This window comes from Artemia franciscana, chromosome 13 (assembly GCF_032884065.1).
Source record: "Artemia franciscana chromosome 13, ASM3288406v1, whole genome shotgun sequence".
Classification (NCBI taxonomy): Eukaryota; Metazoa; Arthropoda; class Branchiopoda; order Anostraca; family Artemiidae; genus Artemia; species Artemia franciscana.
This window is the reverse complement of record NC_088875.1, coordinates 9,693,308-9,712,191: the sequence shown is the minus strand read 5'-3', so window position 1 is coordinate 9,712,191 and position 18,884 is coordinate 9,693,308. Positions and strand designations below refer to the sequence as shown.

The following is an 18,884-nucleotide window of genomic DNA, read 5'->3' as shown; positions in this document are numbered from 1 at the left end:
GTAGCATATATATATATATATATATATATATATATATATATATATATATATATATATATATATATATATATGTACATATATATATATATGCATATATATATATATATATATATATATATATATATATATATATATATATATATATATATATATATATATATATATATATACATATATACACATATATATATATATATATGCATATATATATATATATATATATATATATATATATATATATATATATATATATATATATATATATATATCGTGGTAACGAACTGTAGTAAGGAGCGACCCGGCTCAATAGTAACCGAAACTCTAAAACGGAATTTTCGTATTATTTAAGAATTAACGACGCTTCTTGACTACTAAGGTCCCTGCGTCGGCACTGCAGCGTGATTCGATCTCTGGGTCCCGTATTACCAAGCTAAGGTCAAATCCGCTGCGCCACCGCAGGACAATTTTCATATCAATAGATACCTCAAAAGAATTTGAATTTTATGCTGATTTTAAAGATATTAAATAAAAAACAAGTTTTTTTAGCTGAAAATAAGGAGCGACATTAAAAATTAAAACGAAGAGAAATTACTCTGTATATGAAAGGGGCTGTTCCCCCCTCAACGCTCTGCTCTTTATGCTAAAGTTTGACTCTTTCTCTCAACTCTACTTTTTAAAACAGTAAATAACTTTAGCGTAAAGAGCTCTTTACTACAGTTCGTTACCACGAATTGTTTGACAATTTTCATCAAGTTTAGTCTTACTCATCAGAAGTTAGGAGCCTGAGAATATTCGCCATATTCAAAAAAAGAGGAAAACACCCCTAAAAGTCATGGAATGCCAGAAGACAGATCACGGATTCGTGTTTATTTGTTGTTTTTTTTTTTCGTTTTTTTTTCCCACTTGTGATCGTATCGACCCAGTGGGCCTAGAATGTCGCAAGAAAGCTCATTGGAATGGAAATTAAAAGTTCTAGTGCCCTTTTTAAATGACCAAAAAATCAGAGAAAAACTAGGCCCCCTCCCACGCTCATTTTTCCCAAAGTCACCGGATCAAAATTTTAAGATAGTCATTTTGTTGAGCATAGTCGAAAAATCTAATAGCTGTGTCTTTGAGGACGACCTGATCCTCCAAAGTCCCCGGGAGAAGGGCTGCAAGTTATGAACTTTGCCAATTTTTTACATATAGTATTGGTTATTGGGAAGTATACAGCCGTTTTCAGGGGGGATTTTTCTGGTGGTGTAGAGGGGTCGGGGGTGGGGGTTACGGGGGAGGATCTTTCCATGGAGGAATTTATTATGAGGGAAGAGAATTTACATGAAGGTGGCGCAGGATTTTGAAGCATTATTTAAAAAAAAAAACAATGAGAAATTAAATAAAAAACAAGTTAGTTCCACGGGAAGTTAGCAGCAACATTAAAACTTAAAATGGAGAGAAGTTATTACGGATATGAGGAGGTTCGTCCCATCCTCAATACCTCGCTCTTTACGCTAAAGTATTTTCAGTAATTTATAAAGAGCTAATTATTCTAATTAAACGGTCTTTGTGATTCCGGGGTCATTCTTAAAGAATTGGAACAGAATCCGAAGTGTAGCGTACAGAGTGAGGTATTGACGAGGGGGGAGATCCCTCATATTAAGCATATGAGGAAGTTCGGCCCCTCGTCCCCTCGCCCCGCTCTTAACACTAAAGTTTGACTCTTTTTCACAACTCTACTTTTTAAAACAATAAAAAACTTCATCGGAAAGAGCAAGTGATGAATTGGAAAGGTAACAATAAAATCTAAAGAATTTAAATAACAAGAATTAACCTAAAAAACATAATAAGAATAATTTCAAGAAGAAAAAAAAACAATTACTAGCCACATTTCCTGCCGCTTTGTTTTATTAATTTTATAATGATTCTCTTTCGCTTGCTGTTCAAATTTTATAACTGATATAGCAGAAGAAATTATTTATTCAGATCAATAACTACAGTACAGTGGGGTCCGAAAACTCTGGGAACTACTGTGCAAACTAATCTATTGCAAAATACTTAGAGAGTCGCACCCCTTGATGCAAAAAATAGCCAAGAGTACAGCTTCGTGCTGCTCCAGTTGAACGCTGCGGTGAATTTTGTTTGAAATACCTTTAACCTAATGTGAGTGTGTCAGTATACCAAAAAAGGAAGTTTTTTATTTGTGATAGCCAAAAGCAGGGACGTAATTTGCTATGGGGGAGGAAGAAACTGCCCCTCTGGATCACGGTTCGATCCCTCCAGGTCTCATTGCCTCCCGCTAAAATTTAGTTTCTTCAAAAATCTTGTAAAAACCAAGATAAGTCTACATACTTCAAGCATCCAGAGGAACGGGTCAGTTTTCTTTGATATATCTTTGCATTTATGGTATTATATTGCTCATTTCTCATTTTCACTGTCATTTTCACTTGATTTGGGAGAATTGGCTTCAACCCCCCTCCTCCAACCTAGGATTTCAACAAAATTACGCCATTGCCAAAAGACCCTTTCTGAATGTATACAATCCTCCTCCTTGGACATTATAGAGATCGTATTTTTACCATGATAGCGTTGATAGGTCTTCTTTTTTCCTCTTTCTCTCTTTCTTATCCACGAAAGAGTAAGTCAAAGCAGTGGTCATAGGGTATCGGGAGAGAGCTCATTAGAACAGAAATGCTTTTAAGTAGCTTTCACCTACCATGACCATGTCAGTATGGATAGAATGGTTTCAACCTAGATCGAGAATATATATTCGATCTAGATCTAGATCGAATATATATATATATATATATATATATATATATATATATATATATATATATATATATATATATATATATATATATATATATATATATATATATATATATATATATATATCCCTAAAGTTTACCATCTAAAGGATAGAATAGCAGGCTTACCCAACATGTACTAAATATTTGATGTTGACCAGTTCAACCAGAAACGGTTTAACAAGTTCTTTACAGTAGCAAGTACACATCTTGAAATAAAAACGATAAAACTTGCTAAAAAAAAGGGTTCAAAATATTTTGACGAAGAATTTCAGATTCCGATAGAATAACTTTTTTGTATTTCATCGACATGAGAAATCTTAAAATCAACATGAACTATGTCCAAGTCTTGGGAAATACAACATTCGTTGGAATCCTACGAATTCTTGTAAATTTTCAGACGTCAATACTGATATGTCAAAATCCTTAAATATCTATCATGAATAGATAAGAGAATACATCAAATTATAATAAGAGATCGTAACCAGTGTTTATCAGTCACCATAGCTACATGGACACCATGTTCTTAAATTGTTTGTTATTATCTACATTAGTATTTTCAGGTAATGATAACTAAATTTATTTATTTATTTAGTGTTGACCAGCACATACAGTCTTACAATGGCAAAGTAGCCATAAGATAAAAACAACAATAAGGGAACACATATAACCCAAAAAAATACAAGAAAATACACAAGGCGATCATGAGCGATAGACACGCATAAGTCATGTCTAAAGCCAGTGACACAATTGGCGTTTTTTTTTACCGTCGATTTTTTACCGATAGCATTCTGTTTTACCAACAATTTTTTAGAGGTGAATAGAATGGTATTGCGAGGCACACATTGGGTGGTAAAAAAGAAACGGTCTATTTATCGCCGACGTTATTAATGCAGCTGCCCACTTCCACTGCCATAAACAATTGGTAACATCGTTTATTGTAGATTTTTATTGGTGTTGTCAAATGGTGCCATGTTAAAACCAGAGTTCGCGATAAGAGAGGTGGTAGATTTCACAAAAGAAGGAAGTCCAAGCCCCTTTTGCTCTAAAACTTTATGACCATTAGATCTCGATGAAAAGACATGTGAAGTACTTTGGAATCATCTTTGATCGTCAGTGGAGCTAGAAAGCTCGCTGAACAGAGAAAGCACGGAAAGCTCCAGCTTCCGTAGTCCAGTATCAATGACTGGTGGGAAAGAACTTGGGCTTAGCTCCTAGTAAGCCAATGTAGCTTTACAAGACTATTATCAGAAAGATTTTGTCATAAGGAGTAGTGGGATGGATCAATTCCAAAAATAACTTTCAAAAGGCTGCAAAGACTAGTATGCATAATCATAACGTCAGTACATCATGAAACATCCACGATATCCACGGAGTTAATTCATAGGACTTAGACCTATACAAGCTTTTCTAATGGAAGAAGCAGCAAAAAGACTTGTCAGACTGCAGATTAGTGGTCAATGGACAGAAAAAACAGCAGATACGAAATGGGAAAATTAAAAACCATGTTGACGTCTATAAGTCAATGATGCTGAAGTTAAAGGACTGTAGATGCCTAGGGATAGCATAATCCTACAAGTAAAACCCGAAAGGCAGATTCAGATCGGCATATGGGATAGAGAAGAAATGAAGCAGAAGGATGAGATGCTTCAAAAGAATGACGCGATAGCTTGTTTCACAGATGGTTCACGATTTGATGAAAAATCAGGAACCGCAATAGTAATATACCAGAAAAAACCTGATTTGGAGAGAGAGATAACTGGCTCTCAATTGGGAAAATTTGCCAATTTTTTTTCCAAAAAATTGGGAAAATGATTTTTCAGGCTGAAATGTTTGGAATATAACAAGCAACTCAAACACTGATGCAGACAGAGAGCACGGATAAAAATATGTGTATTCTAACTGATAACCAAGTATTCCTTAAGGCTCTTCAGAATATAAAGCTGCCAAAGAAATGACCAGTCTTGCATCCAAAGGAAATATAATTACTCTGATAAATTACCCTGGACTCTCGGGGATTGAGCTTAATAAGATAGCACATGAAGCGGCCAAGGCTTGAAAGGTTATGGACCAGAACCTTTCATTTCCATCTCTCAGAGCTGCTGTAAAGTGGCGATTAAAAGGTGGAGTATTGGAGGAGTGGATTTGCCTCAATCGCCTCAAACAAAAATTGAGGCGAATTGAAATCAAAATTGCATTATTGCAGTAAACCTGCAACTGGATGCTTACGATCTCCCCTATCGTGTATTCTCACTCCAACTTCCCCTTAATAAGTAAAAGTTAAAAAAAAAAATTGTGTTTAAAAAAGCTACCTACTGAAAAAAAAATCATTTAAGTTGGATTCAGGAATAACAACTGCTAATTATTTTTATCTTAGGAATAAAACTTAATTTCTGAGACAATTTTTGGGAATTTCAAAAAAGAGCACTGACGTGTTTATTTTTTCCTTGTCGTTCTACTTTGAGAACTTTTTTTCTAGTACCGGAATAATGATAAATTGAGCTTTATATAATCCTCCGAATATTATAAGAAACTAAATACCAACCCAAGAAGGACATGTTGATTTATTAAATGGGCTGCTTCAAAACTTAAAATAAAAAACACAAATTAAACCAAAAAATCATTGTTAAAAAAAGAAATAATGATGTCAAAGCCAAAAATGACGTAAAAACCAACAGAAACAATTTTAAAGTTTGAATCTTACCAAGTAAATCCTGAGTATAAGAGGGCTTCTACATCTCCCACCATTTTCAAAAACACCCTATTGTAAGGAAATTGCAGAAGATATTTAACTCCAATTTTTACCTTTTAATCAACCGAATTTTTGTTTTCTTATGAAAGTAAAGAGCGACGTGAAAACTAAAAAAGAAACTGAAAAAAAAACAGCCCTAATGTTGAGGAAGCAGTTACCTTTTATCAAGTTCTTTCCGTTTCAAACAGTTCGTGGTAACGAACTCTAGTAAGGAGCGACCCGGCTCAATAGTAAACAAAACTCTAAGAAATGGAATTTCGATACTAATAAGTACATCAAAAGAATCAAATTTTTATGCTGATTTTAAATATATATCATATTATGTCAAACATATTGTATTATATAAATATAGCATATAAATATATCAAATTTAGTTTTACTCATCTAAAGTTACGAGCCTGAGAAAATTTGCCTTATTTTGGAAAATAGAGGGAAACACACCTTAAAATTCATAGAATCTCAACGGAAATCACATCATCGTATTCAACATATCAGAGAACCCTGCTCTAGAAGTTTCAAGCTCCTATCTACTAAAATGTGGAACTTCGTACCAATCACGACCGATCATGGGTGCGTGTTTATTAGTTTTTTTTTTGTTTTTTTCCCAGGGGTGATCGGATCGACCAAGTAGTCCTAGAACGTCGAAAGGGCTCATTCTAACGGAAATTAAAATTTCTAGTGCCCTTTCTAAGCGACCAAAAAAATTGGAGGGCATCTAGGCCCCCTCCGAAGCTCATTTTTTCTCAAGGTCAACAGATCAAAATTTTAAGATAGTTATTTTGTCCAGCATAGTCAAAAAATATAATAGCTAAATCTTTTGGGATGACGCACTCCCCCAGAGTCCCTGGGGGAGGGGCTGCAAGTTACAAACTTTGACCAGTGCTTACATACAGTAATGGTTATTTGGAAGAGTAAAGACGTTTTCAGATGGATTTTTTGGGTTGGGGGTAGGGGACTGAGGGATGGGGGTACGTGGGAGGATCTTCCCTTGGAGGAATTTTTCATGGGGGAAAAGAAATTCCATGAATGCTACAGCATTATTTTAAAAAAAAATGAAGAAATAAATACGAAAAAGTTTTTTCAACTGAAAGTAAGGAGCAAAGACCCATCTATTCAATTCAGAGTCTCCCTTTTTACGCTTCTCCGTCTTTTTTTAAAATAGCCAGACACTTAAACGCGTAGATTAATTCTTCAAGCATTATGGTAAAAAGGTTAAACTTCAACATGAACAGAAGGAATATTTTTTGAGGGGGGGGATCTCCACTCCTATTTATAGAAAAATCTATTCACTCTAAATTTTGATGTCACCCTTTACATTCATATTTGTACAATTGAAAGAAAAATCTATTAATAACGGGCAAAGTTCTTTATGACAATGAAAAATAAGACTAATCAACGGAAAAAGAATCTTACTTTAACAGAAGGTGAAAAAACAAAGAAAATATAAACGCTATACAAACAAAAGCTAAGAGCTCATATGGCACTTGTGACGAGGTCGGAAGAGACAGGACCCAAGAGCTCATATGGTATGAGCTCTAGCAGAATTCTAAGAATCAATAGATTAAGAGGAAAATCAGATGCTTAATGCCAATTGGGATTTAAAATAAGAGCTCTGAGTCACGAGGTCCTTCTAAATATTAAATTCATTAAAATCCAACCACCCACTCGTAAGCTAAAATACCTCAGTTTTTCTAATTTTTCCTCTCCCTTCAGCCCCCAAGATGGTTGAATCGGGGAAAACAACTTTATCAAGTCAATTTGTGCAGCTTCCTGACACACATACCATTTATCATCGTCCTAGCACGTCCAGAAGAACTAAACTCGCCAAAGCACTGAACCCCACCCCTAACTCCACCAAAGAGAGCGGATCCAGTCTGGTTACGTCAATCACGTATCTACGACATTTATAAGCGTTTTCTAAGATTTCTGGTTTTCCCCTCCAACTACCCCCAATGTCAAAAGATCTGGTCGGGATTTGAAGTAAGACCTCTGAGACATGAGTTCCTTCTAAATATCAAATTTCATTAAGATCCGGTCACCCGTTCTTAAGTTAAAAATACCTCAATTTTTCAGATTTTTCCAAGTTAACAACCCCAAGCTCCCTCAAAGAGAACAGATCCGTACCGATTACGTCAATCTCGTATCTATAACTTGTGTTTATTCTTCCCATCAAGTTTCATCCCGATCTCTCCACTCTAAGCGTTTTCCAAGATTTCCGGTTTCCAAGATTTCTGTTTTCCCCCTCCAACCCTCTATGTCACTCTGAGTAAGTGGCTAGTGTCATTGTGTAAACCACTCATGTCTACACAAATTTCTTACATTAAGAATTCGTCAGAACTTGTAAAAAAACTAAAAGAAGTTGAGATTTCTTCAAATTCTATAATTTCAAGTTTCGACATAGTGTCAATGTATACGAGTATTGATGTAAAAGCAGCGGAAATTCTTCTTGAGAGAAAGATACTAAGAAATTTGGACTTAATTGGTGGTGAAACAGTTTTGGAGGTCGGTGTAATTATGAGTTTAGTTAGGTTGTGCAATATGTTCTCTTATTTTTTTCAATTCAGAGGGGGTTTTTTCGAACAAGTAAATGGTTTACCTATGGGGGCCCCTTTAAGTCCTTTATTAGCAAATTGTTTTGTAGAAAATATTGAAACAATAGCGTTAGATTCATATTTTTTTCAACATAAATTTTGGGGGAGATATATGGATGACATAATTTCAGTATGGAATTATGGGGTGGAGGAATTAAAAAGTTTTTTAGAACATCTTAATTTTTGGGGAGGGGATTTAAAATTTACAATAGAATTAGAAGAGGATAATAAACTTCCTTTTCTGGATGTCCTTCTTTTAAAAAATGAAAATAGTCTGGATTTTAAGATTTACAGAAAACCTACTAACAATAACAGATTTTTGTCATTTTTCTCCGGTCATGCCCGCCAAGTAAAAATTGGTTTAATCATATCTTTAACTGACCGCATTTTTAGAATTTGTTCTCCAAAATTCATTGAGGAGGAATTATTATTGCTAAAAGACATTTTAATAAGTAACCAATATCCGGGTTGGTTAGTTGACCAGACTTTTTCGAAAAGAAGGAAAAAATTTCTAGAATGTTCTGACGATATTCTGGAAACAACAGAAAAGAAAGATATCTTTTGTTCTCTACCATATGTTCCAAGTTTGAGTGAAAAACTTAAAATAATTTTACAAAATAATGGTTTAAAGGTAGCTTTAAGAGGTAGTAATACTTTGGCAAGTTTTTTAAATTCTGGAAAGGATCGGACTTCCGTAGAGCAACAAAGTGGGGTTTATAAAATTCTATGTACTTGTGGAAGCTCTTATGTGGGACGTACTAACCAGAATTTAAGAACGAGATTGCTACAACATCATAATTCCATTTCATCGTCTTTAAAGCAAAGTACCAAACCTGAAGATTTCACGTCGGCCCTCGCGGAGCATATCTTTAATTTTCCAAATCATTTTATTTTGTTTGAAAATGTTTCTTTGATTTCTAGGGACCAAGGTTTAAAGCAAACTTTCAGGGAAACAATCGAAATTAAAAAAATTCTATTCAAGAATAATTCCATAAACAGAGATACAGGTGAATTTGGATTGAACTCAATTTATGATAATTTACTGAGGTCAAATAAAGTAAATATCACTTCACCTAAGAGCTATGACCTCTCTCCACATAATACGTCAGTTAAATCTAATGAACCGGAACCGAAAAGGTCAAGGAGATTTGCCTCGGTTGTTGCATTGAAAAAAATAAGAGCAATAAACTATATGTAATTAGTTTATTAGGTATAAATTCTGTTTATTTTTATTCATGTCTTTTAGTTTTACTGCTGATGATGAACACTGTATATGTGTTCGAAATATCCAGTTAAATAATTTTATATTTCACTGTCAATAAAAAGGTATCATCCCTATTTTGAACTGTTTTACTTTCATCACTCTTTCGTAAGTCAAAAATACCTCATTTTTTCTAATTTTTTAGAATTAACCCTCCCCCTAACTCCCCCGAAGCGAGCAAATCCGTTCCGGTTATGTCAATCCCGTATCTATGACTTATTCTTATTGTTCCCACCAAGTTTCATTCCGATCCCTCCACTCTAAGCGTTTTCCAAGATTTTAGATCCCCCCAACTTCCCCTTCACTGGATCCGGTCGGGATTTAAGATAAGAGCTCTGAGACACGATATACTTCTAAACATAAAATTTCATCAAGATCCAATTACTCCTTCGTAAGTTAAAAATACCTCATTTTTTCACTATTTACAGAATTAACCCTCCTCCCCCAACTCCCCCAAAGAGAGCGGATCGATTCCGGTTATTTCAATCACGTACCTAGGACTTAAGATTATTTTTACCAACAAGTTTTATCCCGATCCTTCCACTCTAAGCGTTTTCCAAGATTTTAGGTCCCCCCCAAACTCCGCACAATGTCACCGGATCAGGTCTGGATTTCAAATAAGAGCTCTGAGACACGATATTCTTCCAAAAATCAAATTTCATTAAGATCCGATCACTCCTTAGTAAGTTAAAAATACCTCATTTTTTCTAATTTTTCAGAATTAACCCTCCCCCCAACTCCCCCAGAGAGGGCGGATCCGTTCCGGTTATGTCAATCACGTATCTAATACTTGTGCTTATTTTTCCCACCAAACCTCATCCCGATCCCTCAACCCTAAGCGTTTCCCAAGATTTTAGGTTCCCCCCTCAATTCCCCCCATGTCACCGGATCCAGTCGGTATTTAAAATAAAATCTCTGAGACACGATATTCCCCAAATTCAAATTTCATTTAGATCCGATCACTCCTTCGTAAGTTAAAAATACCTCATTTTTTTTTTATTTTCAGAATTAAAGAATCCCATCACCCGTTCGTAAGTTAAAAATACTTCATTTTTTCTATTTTTTCTGAATTAACCGACCTCCCACTCCCCCCCCCAAGATGGTCAAATCGCGAAAACGACTATTTCTAATTTAATCTGGTCCGGTCCCTGATACGCCTGCCAAATGTCATCGTCCTAGCTTACCTGGAAGTGCCTAAAGTAGCAAATCCGGGACAGACAGACCGACAGACCGACAGAATTTGCGATCGCTATATGTCACTTGGTTAATACCAAGTGCCATAAAAAGAAGAAAAACGAAAACAAACTCACATTTAAATAAAATCCACGTAACAATAAACAAAGCACAGGGGAGAAATGCCTGATGCATACTATTGCATGTCTATGTCCGAGTACATCTTCTAATATTGGACTTTTATTACGTGGATTCTATTTAAATAGTCCCATATCAGAAGATTAACTTGAAAATACACATACAACAGTATACAGTAGACTTCCTGCCTCGCGCTTTGTTTCTTGTAATGTAGATTTTGTTTAAATGTGAGTTTCTTTTCGTTTTTTTATGTATATCGTTCGTGGTTTCTTCGTTCTTCATGTTTTGTTTAACCTAGGTTTGTTTATACTTCCTCTCCGTTAGTAAAGGCTTTATGATACGAAGCCAAAATATTTTTATTATTATTATTATTTTTTGTGTCGAAAAATTTTATTTTGTTTTTCAATCTCTTAAATAATCTTACCCGTTATTAATATGTTTTCATTTCAATTGCAAATGGAAAAACAGTGCGGTCTAAGAAATGGAAAAATAGTTTGGTCTAAGAAAAAATACTTCTTTATATTCTTAATATTCGTCAATGCCACTCTTCACTTTCACGTGAAAAAAACTTTCATTTTTCTATTTCTATCCATATAACAGTGATTTCATTTACTGTCAACTATCAGTCAGTCAGTCAATCAGTCACTATCAATCAATAAGTATCAGTCAATGCCACTATTACCTGTCGAACAATGTCCATGGCGAAGATCTATGAGTGGAAAAAGTTTGTCAGTAAAAAGTTTCACGTTTTGATCTTTTTGGATTGAATCATAAAAATTTTACAACCACAAAAATAAAGTAAAGTAATTGTATGACGCTTCTGGACTACTAAGGTTTATGCATCGGTCTCAAAAAAAAAAAAAAAAAAAAAAAAGAAAAAAGAAAAAACACATCCGTGGTCTTTCTTCTAAAAAAAAATTACAATTTTTGTAGATAGGAGCTTGAAACCTCTACAGTAAAGTTCTCTGATACGTTGAATCTGATAGTGTGATCTTCATTACGATTCTATGATTCGATGATGTGATTTTCATTACGATTCTTTTAAGGGGTGTTTCCCCCTTTTATCGAAAATAAGGCAAATATACTCAGGCTCGTAACTTTTTATGGGTGGAAACAAACTTGATGAAACTTACGTATTTAAATCAGCATCAAAATCCGATTCTTTTGACGTATCTATTGGTATCAAATTTCCATTTTTAAGAGCTTTGGTTACTATTGAGCCGAGTCGCTCCATACTTACAGTTCGTTACCACGAACTGTTTGATAGAACTAGATTTTTGGGTTAGATTTGGGTAGATTTTTGGCCAAGACCTAGTTGGTGGGGGCGCTTCACGCCCCCACCAACATTTACCTTTTTGGTAAATGTTTCCAAAAATTTACCCCTTAAACATTTACCTTTTTTAACATTTACATTTACCTTTTTTCCTTTTTCTAGTTTTTTTTTCTTTTTCAGATTTTAGTTTTTTAGTTTTTTTTTAGTTTTTAGTTTTTTTCTTTTTAGTTTTTTTTGTAGTTTTTACCTTTTTTTCGTTTTTTTTTAGTTTTTTTTTCTTTTTAAATTTTTTACCTTTTTTTAATTTTTTAGTTATTTTAGTTTTTTTAGTAGTTTCATTTTAGTTTTTTTTGTAGTTTTTACCTTTTTTAGTTTTTTTCTTCTTTTGTATTCAAGGTTCGAGCCTGGAACCTCTCGGACCTAAAACCTGAAACATAACGCTCTACCAACTCAGCTTGTACACATTCGTTTTTAAATTGGTATATGATGAAATAATTTAGACGTCATATGCGGACAGACAGACAAACAACTTATTTTTATGTATATATACAGATTTTATTATTTTTTGTTTTCTTTTTCTCCTTTATTTTTCAGTTTTTTCCTTTTTTTTTTCTTTTTCGGTTTACATACAGCTCAATCATTATAATGGCGTCACTCGACAGACAGACAGACAGACAACTTATCTTATATATATACTAGCTGTTGGGGTGGCGCTTCAAGCCACCCCAACACCTAGTATGTGGGGGCGCTTCGCGCCCCCCTAAGCCCCCCCGCGCGCGCAAGTCGTTACGCGCCATATTAGTTACGCGCCATTGTAGTTGTGTCCCTGTGTCCCACCTGTGAATATAGATAGATATATATATATATTTTAACTACGTAAAACTTGCGAATGTACAACATTCTTGGCTGTCCCATTGTCTGTGCATATAAATAGATTGTCCGGTTTACCGACTCTTGAACATGCATCATATAATTGTCCATGGGAAAAACAATCAGTATTCAGATCTATACCTCATTATTCTAATGATTGCCCTTGAGCTTTGTTGATGGTGATTGCTAATCGAACATTCCCTGTGTCCCTGTCGTCATTTATATATCCCCCTGTGCCTCCCGGCGTCCCCGTTGTTGTTGTTTCCCTGTGTCCCGGTGTCCCAGTCTGTAATTTCTCTTTGAGTGTCGCGGTCGTCATTTATATTCCCTGTGTCCCGGTCGTCATTTTTGTCCCTGTAGTCATTTGTGTTCCGGTGTCCCGGTCTGTAGTTTCTCTTTGAGTGTCCTGGTCGTCATTTATATTCCCTGTGTCCCGGTCGTCATTTGTGTCCCGGTGCTTTGTTGATGGTGATTGCTAATCGAACATTCCTTGTGTCCCGGTCGCTTTCTCTTTGAGTGTCCCGGTCTTCATTTATATTCCCTATGTCCCGGTGTCCCGGTCGTCATTTGTGTCCCGATATCCCGGTGTGTAATTTCGTCAATCAACAAACATCACGTCAGTCGACACACAAACATGACGTCACTCGACACACAGACACACAGACAACTTATTTATATATATATACTAGCTGTTGGGGTGGCGCTTCGCGCCACCCCAACACCTAGTTGGTGGGGCGCTTCGCGCCCCCCAAGCCCCCCCGCGCGCGTAAGTCGTTACGCGCCATATTAGTTACGCGCCATTGTAGTTGTGTCCCTGTGTCCCACCTGTGAATAGAGATAGATATAAATATATGTTTTTAACTACGTAAAACATGCGAATATACAACATTCTTCGCTGTCCCATTGTCTGTGCATATAAATAGATTGTCAGGTTTACTGACTCTTGAACATGCAACATATAATTGTCCATGGGAAAAACAATCTGTATTCAGATCTATACCTCATTATTCTAATGATGTGTCCCTGTGTCCCGGTCGTCATTTATATTCCCTGTGTCCCGGTCGTCATTTGTGTCCCGGTGTCCCAGTTTGTAATTTCTCTTTGAGTGTCCCGGTCGTCATTTATATTCCCTGTGTCCCGGTGTCCCGGTCGTCATTTGTGTCCCGGTGTCCCGGTCTGTAATTTCTATTCGAACAATCCCTGTGTCCCGGTCGTCATTTATACATCCCGCCTGTGCCCCCGGCGTCCCCATTGTAGGTTCTTCAGTCATTTTACAATTAAACATTTTTCCGTGAACAAATGTCTTAAATACCGTTAATGACGTCACCGTCAAAGCAAAAATGACGACAACTAATTTCATGACGTCAGCCGACACAGAAACATGACGTCACCTGATCCACAGACAGACAGACAGACAACTTATTTTTATATAGATAGATATAGATGTCCCGGTGTCTCGGTCGTCATTTGTGTTCCGATGTCCCGGTGTGTAATTTCGTCAATCAACAAACATGACGTCAGTCGACACACAAACATGACGTCACTCGACACACACGCACACACACACACACACACACACAAACACACACACACACAGACAACTTATTTTTATATATATATAGATAGATAATTATGTATTTCGATAATTATATAAGACTTTCGGGAACTGTATATTAAACAATCAGTCTAGTCAGATTAGTAGTTTCCATCAGTCTTGAATATTATGGGGATTTTTTTGTCCAGTTTTTAACAAATAAAAACAACACTGTTAAAAACTCAAATCATTTTCAATAGAACGCAATTGATAATTTGGCATTTCAAAGGTTAGGGGGGTAGGGTAGGGGCAGCAGCTCTATTCCTGTTTTTTTTTTACTTCCTGTTCTTTTAAAGCTTGATTATTCATTTTAACAACTGCTTGTAGAAGGATTCATTTTTTCACCTATACTAATATATCTTTTCTTTGCTTTGATGGGATTATTCATTTTATTTTTTGTTGGTTTCGGGATCCACATGTCAGTCGATAGTATTTTCTTTGAGTTTTAAGTTTGGAGCAATATGTGACTTCATTTCTACCCTCTTAAATTTTGATGCAGCTCTAGCCTATCTCTGAAAAACCTATCTTTTGGATTTTTCTTCTTCATTTTTATTAATCACCATCAAAAAACAGAATCGTTAAAAGCATTTATTGTTATCGAAATGCGGTTTAAAATCGTTCCATTCGATTTTCCCAATAAAATAATAATATTTTTTCTTTTTTGCAGGGGCTTACTGCTTACGCGCTGGTCCTGAAGATGAGTTAATCGGAACCTTACCGGAGTACGAGTGTCCAGATGCAGGCGGATCATTCCCGTGGGTAACTTGTGACAAATACGTTCAATGTATCAATTTGAAAGCTTCCCTTTATCAATGTAAATTGGACTACTTTTTCGATCTTAAATGGGCTGGCTGCAACTATCCAGAACTAGTAGACTGCACAAATCGCACACTACCCGATGGATCGACACAGGCCCCAATAACGACTACAACTAAGCTCCCAACTCCAACCTTTGAATGTCCATCCGCAAACGGAAATTTTCTAAATCCATATGACTGCTCATCATATTATGTTTGTAGTAATAACAACGCTTTCTTAGTCAAATGTCCAGATGGTCTAGTTTTTAATCCCCAGACGGAATCTTGTGATTATCCTAGCGCTGTAGACTGCAGTCAGATATCAACACTACCTGAGGGAAGTCCAACCCCACAGGTAACAGAAACAACGGCTTCCTCAACAGTTACTGTGAACAGAACAGAACCAGTTCTAAACACCACATTAGCTGCATCTGAAGTACCTACCACATCTTCTTATCCCACTACATCTCAAAAACCAGATCTAACTACCACTCCAGGTGAACCTTTTGTTTGCCCAGGTGATGGTGTATTTCCTCATGAAGACTGCTCAATGTTTTATCAGTGTGCAAATGGCGGCTCAACTGCACAGACCTGCCCACCAGGACTAACGTTTAATCCAGACATTCTAGCATGTGATTACCCAGATAACTTTATTCCGCCCTGTGGAACAAGATTTCCGTGCCCAGAGCCAGATGGTTACTTCCCTAACCCAGATAACTGCGAAAGCTACTTTGTCTGTTCTGGAGGACTTTCTTACGAACAAGTCTGCAGTCCAGGACTTGTTTACAACGTCGAAAACAATGTCTGTGACTTCCCTTTCAACGTTCCTCCCCCATGTGGAACAGCCTCAGAAGAAAGAGAGCTTGTAACTGACGATATAACTGAGGAGCCAATTACAGAGCCAACTCCTGTGTGGTGGTTTGACTGCTCTATTAGAAATGGATTTTTCCCCAATCCAGAAGACTGTACATCATACATAAACTGCGACAACGGAAATGCCTGGCTACTCTACTGTCCAAATGGAACCTTATATGATGCTGCAATGGAACGATGCACAACAGATGCATCTTGCACTACAAGTGATTTTATTCGAACATCTCCAAATATTCAAACTGTGACTCCAGATCCTAATTTTGAGTGCCCAGAGCCGGACGGACTCTTTGCAAACCCACTTGACTGCCACTCATTTTATCAATGTGCCAATAGCATCCCGATATTTCAATTATGTCCTGGAAATTTGCATTTCAGTGTGGAAGAACAACAATGCTTAGACCCAGCCGAGGCTAATTGCCAAACTTACAGCTTCAATTTCAATAATTAAAACATATTTATTAAACGAATATATTTATCACGTTCTTCTTTTTTTACCTTTATGTTGTTCTGTTTTCTACCTAGGGAATGGAAGAGCTTATTCCTTGATTCCTAAGATCTTGGCTATGTTGGAGAAGAATTTTCCCTTTTATTAGAATTTTGTATTCGGGACTTATTATTCGGATTCTTTCTGAGTCAACCAAGAAAAACACCATTAAATAAAATAAGGTTTTTCTTGAACAATGGCAAAAAAAAAATCAGGTATAAAATTATATTTTTCTAAAAAATAATTATAAGAGGAATCCCTCGCTGTGATTCACCCTTAAAATATTCCTTTAAATTACTGAGCCGTTGCTTTTATAGGTGGAAGGAGAGTTGGAAAATGAAAATCTTAGAAATGGCAAAAAAAATATAAAAAAAACATTCGAAAATTAGCAAATGCTCTATATCCCAGGAAATGTTTTGTGAGATAATTTTCCGAGGCAGGAGACATTTTCCGATACATTTAAGAGTTCGAAAACTTATCATAATAAAGTTACAATTTATTTTCAAAAAAAGAATAAAAGGCAAAGAATATGGCATTTTAACAGTCCCTACCGACAATGCTGATCTTCATTTCATGGCCCTTTATACGGGAAGTGCAAAGGGGGTTGGGGGCCAGTCATCCTGTGGTTTAACACACCCTTCCTATTTAGCTTCTCTCAGATCACCATTTCAAAGAGGCCATTGAGTTTTCAGGTTTATCAACCTATGGGTTTTCAACCAATTTAGGTTGGGACTAAAAGATTTCTTAGAAATTTTTTTGAGCTATGAGGGGACAGCTGCATCCACCTAATCAAAACAATCAAACAAAACAATGTTTGAATTCTCTTGCATACAAATTCGGTGCATATATTTGACAAACGCAGGCCGGAACGCTTAGGAATAGGCATGGAGTGGCTGTTATCACTTAGATGAAACTCTTTTTCCATATCACCCTGACTTATTTACCTTTTTCTTGGTAACTTTCCCTTCCTACCTCTTGTCTTTTTCTTTTCATTGGCCTTTTCTGTTCATTTCTTCAGTTAGCTTTTTAGGTGTGTCAGTGGCTACAATGCTTTTGATCCTTTTGAGGTTGGGAGTATTTTTTTCTTACTCTGGCTTCAAGGTGAGGTGAAATCTGTTTAAGAGAGATACTTGGACACAAAAATTGGATACACAAAACTTGAATACAAGGTACAAAACACAACAAATTGATGAACGGCTATATGAATATGAAACTATATTGAAATTAAACTAGTCAGGTTCTTATTTAAGTAATTACACAATTAATGTGCTTTCTGTGCGTTTGACAATTTTATGAAATTTTTCTGTGGCACTTGGCACTTCTTCATTTGTCATCGATATTTGTAACTACTACTACTAATACAACTACCAACAACTCACCCCAGCACCAAGCCGCCTGAGCCAACGCAGCTACGCACGCTCCTCCTCCATCCTAGTCTATTAAACCTTCCTCTTTACGCCCACCCGGAATATTCCCATTTCCTTTAAACCTTTCTTTATGATATCCTCCCGTCCCAACCGCAGACGACTTGCTGTCCGTTTTGCCTTAGACGGTTGGCCAAAAAGGACAATCTTTGGAAATCTGTCATCTTTCATCCACAGAATGTGCCCTGGCCATCTAAACCTTTCTCTAATTAAAACTCTAGAAAGTGAGATCGAACCAAACTTTTCGTACAGCTACTATTTAAAAGTACGATCAGTTGGCCGGGTACCCATAACAATCCGTAGGCAATTTCTCTGGAAAAAATCTAGCAAATCTTCATCCGCTTTTCGAGACACCCTTGCTTCAGATCAATATTTGACCACTGTCATTGCTGCAGCTTCCAATATTCTAATTTTGGTTTGAAGACTTATCTTCCTATTCTGCCAAAGTTTTTTTTTTAAGATGAAAAAAAAACACCCTGAGCCTTGGCTATTCTACTATCAACATCTTCACTATTTCCACCGTCTTTACTAGTAATTAAACAAAAAAAAACAAGTTTTTTTTAAATGAAAGTAAGGAGCGATATTAAAACTTAAAACGAACAAAAATTACTCCGTATATGAAAGGGGCTTTTCCTCCTCAACGCCCCACTCTTTACGCTAAAGTTTGACTCTTTCTCTTAACTCTACATTTTAAAACAGTAAAAAACTTTAGCATAAAGAGCGGGGCGTTGAGGAGGAAAAGCCCCTTTCATATACGGAGTAATTTTTGTTCGTTTTAAGTTTTAATGCCGCTCCTTACTTTCATTTAAAAAAATTTGTTTTTTTGTTTAATTTCTGGACGTTTTTTAATTAATGCATTTTTTTATCT

At 36.1% G+C, this 18,884-nt stretch overlaps 1 protein-coding gene across 1 annotated transcript; it reads left to right on the top strand.

Annotated features, from left to right (window-relative positions):
* The first annotated feature begins 3,230 nt into the window (after nucleotides 1–3,230).
* On the top strand, nucleotides 3,231–16,586 carry LOC136034488 (chitin-binding domain protein cbd-1-like). Its single transcript, XM_065715704.1, has 2 exons — nucleotides 3,231–3,349; nucleotides 15,106–16,586. The coding sequence occupies exons 1-2, from the start codon at nucleotides 3,298–3,300 to the stop codon at nucleotides 16,554–16,556; spliced, it is 1,503 nt and encodes a 500-aa protein (XP_065571776.1). The 5' UTR covers nucleotides 3,231–3,297; the 3' UTR covers nucleotides 16,557–16,586.
* The last annotated feature ends 2,298 nt before the right edge of the window (nucleotides 16,587–18,884 follow it).

Excerpts from the sequence above, each read along its gene's own strand:
- LOC136034488 (XM_065715704.1), top strand. The coding sequence starts at position 3,298 with ATGGACACCATGTTCTTAAATTGTTTGTTATTATCTACATTAGTATTT. Across the intron at positions 3,350-15,105 it reads ATCTACATTAGTATTTTCAG|GGGCTTACTGCTTACGCGCT; the intron begins GTAATGATAACT and ends TCTTTTTTGCAG.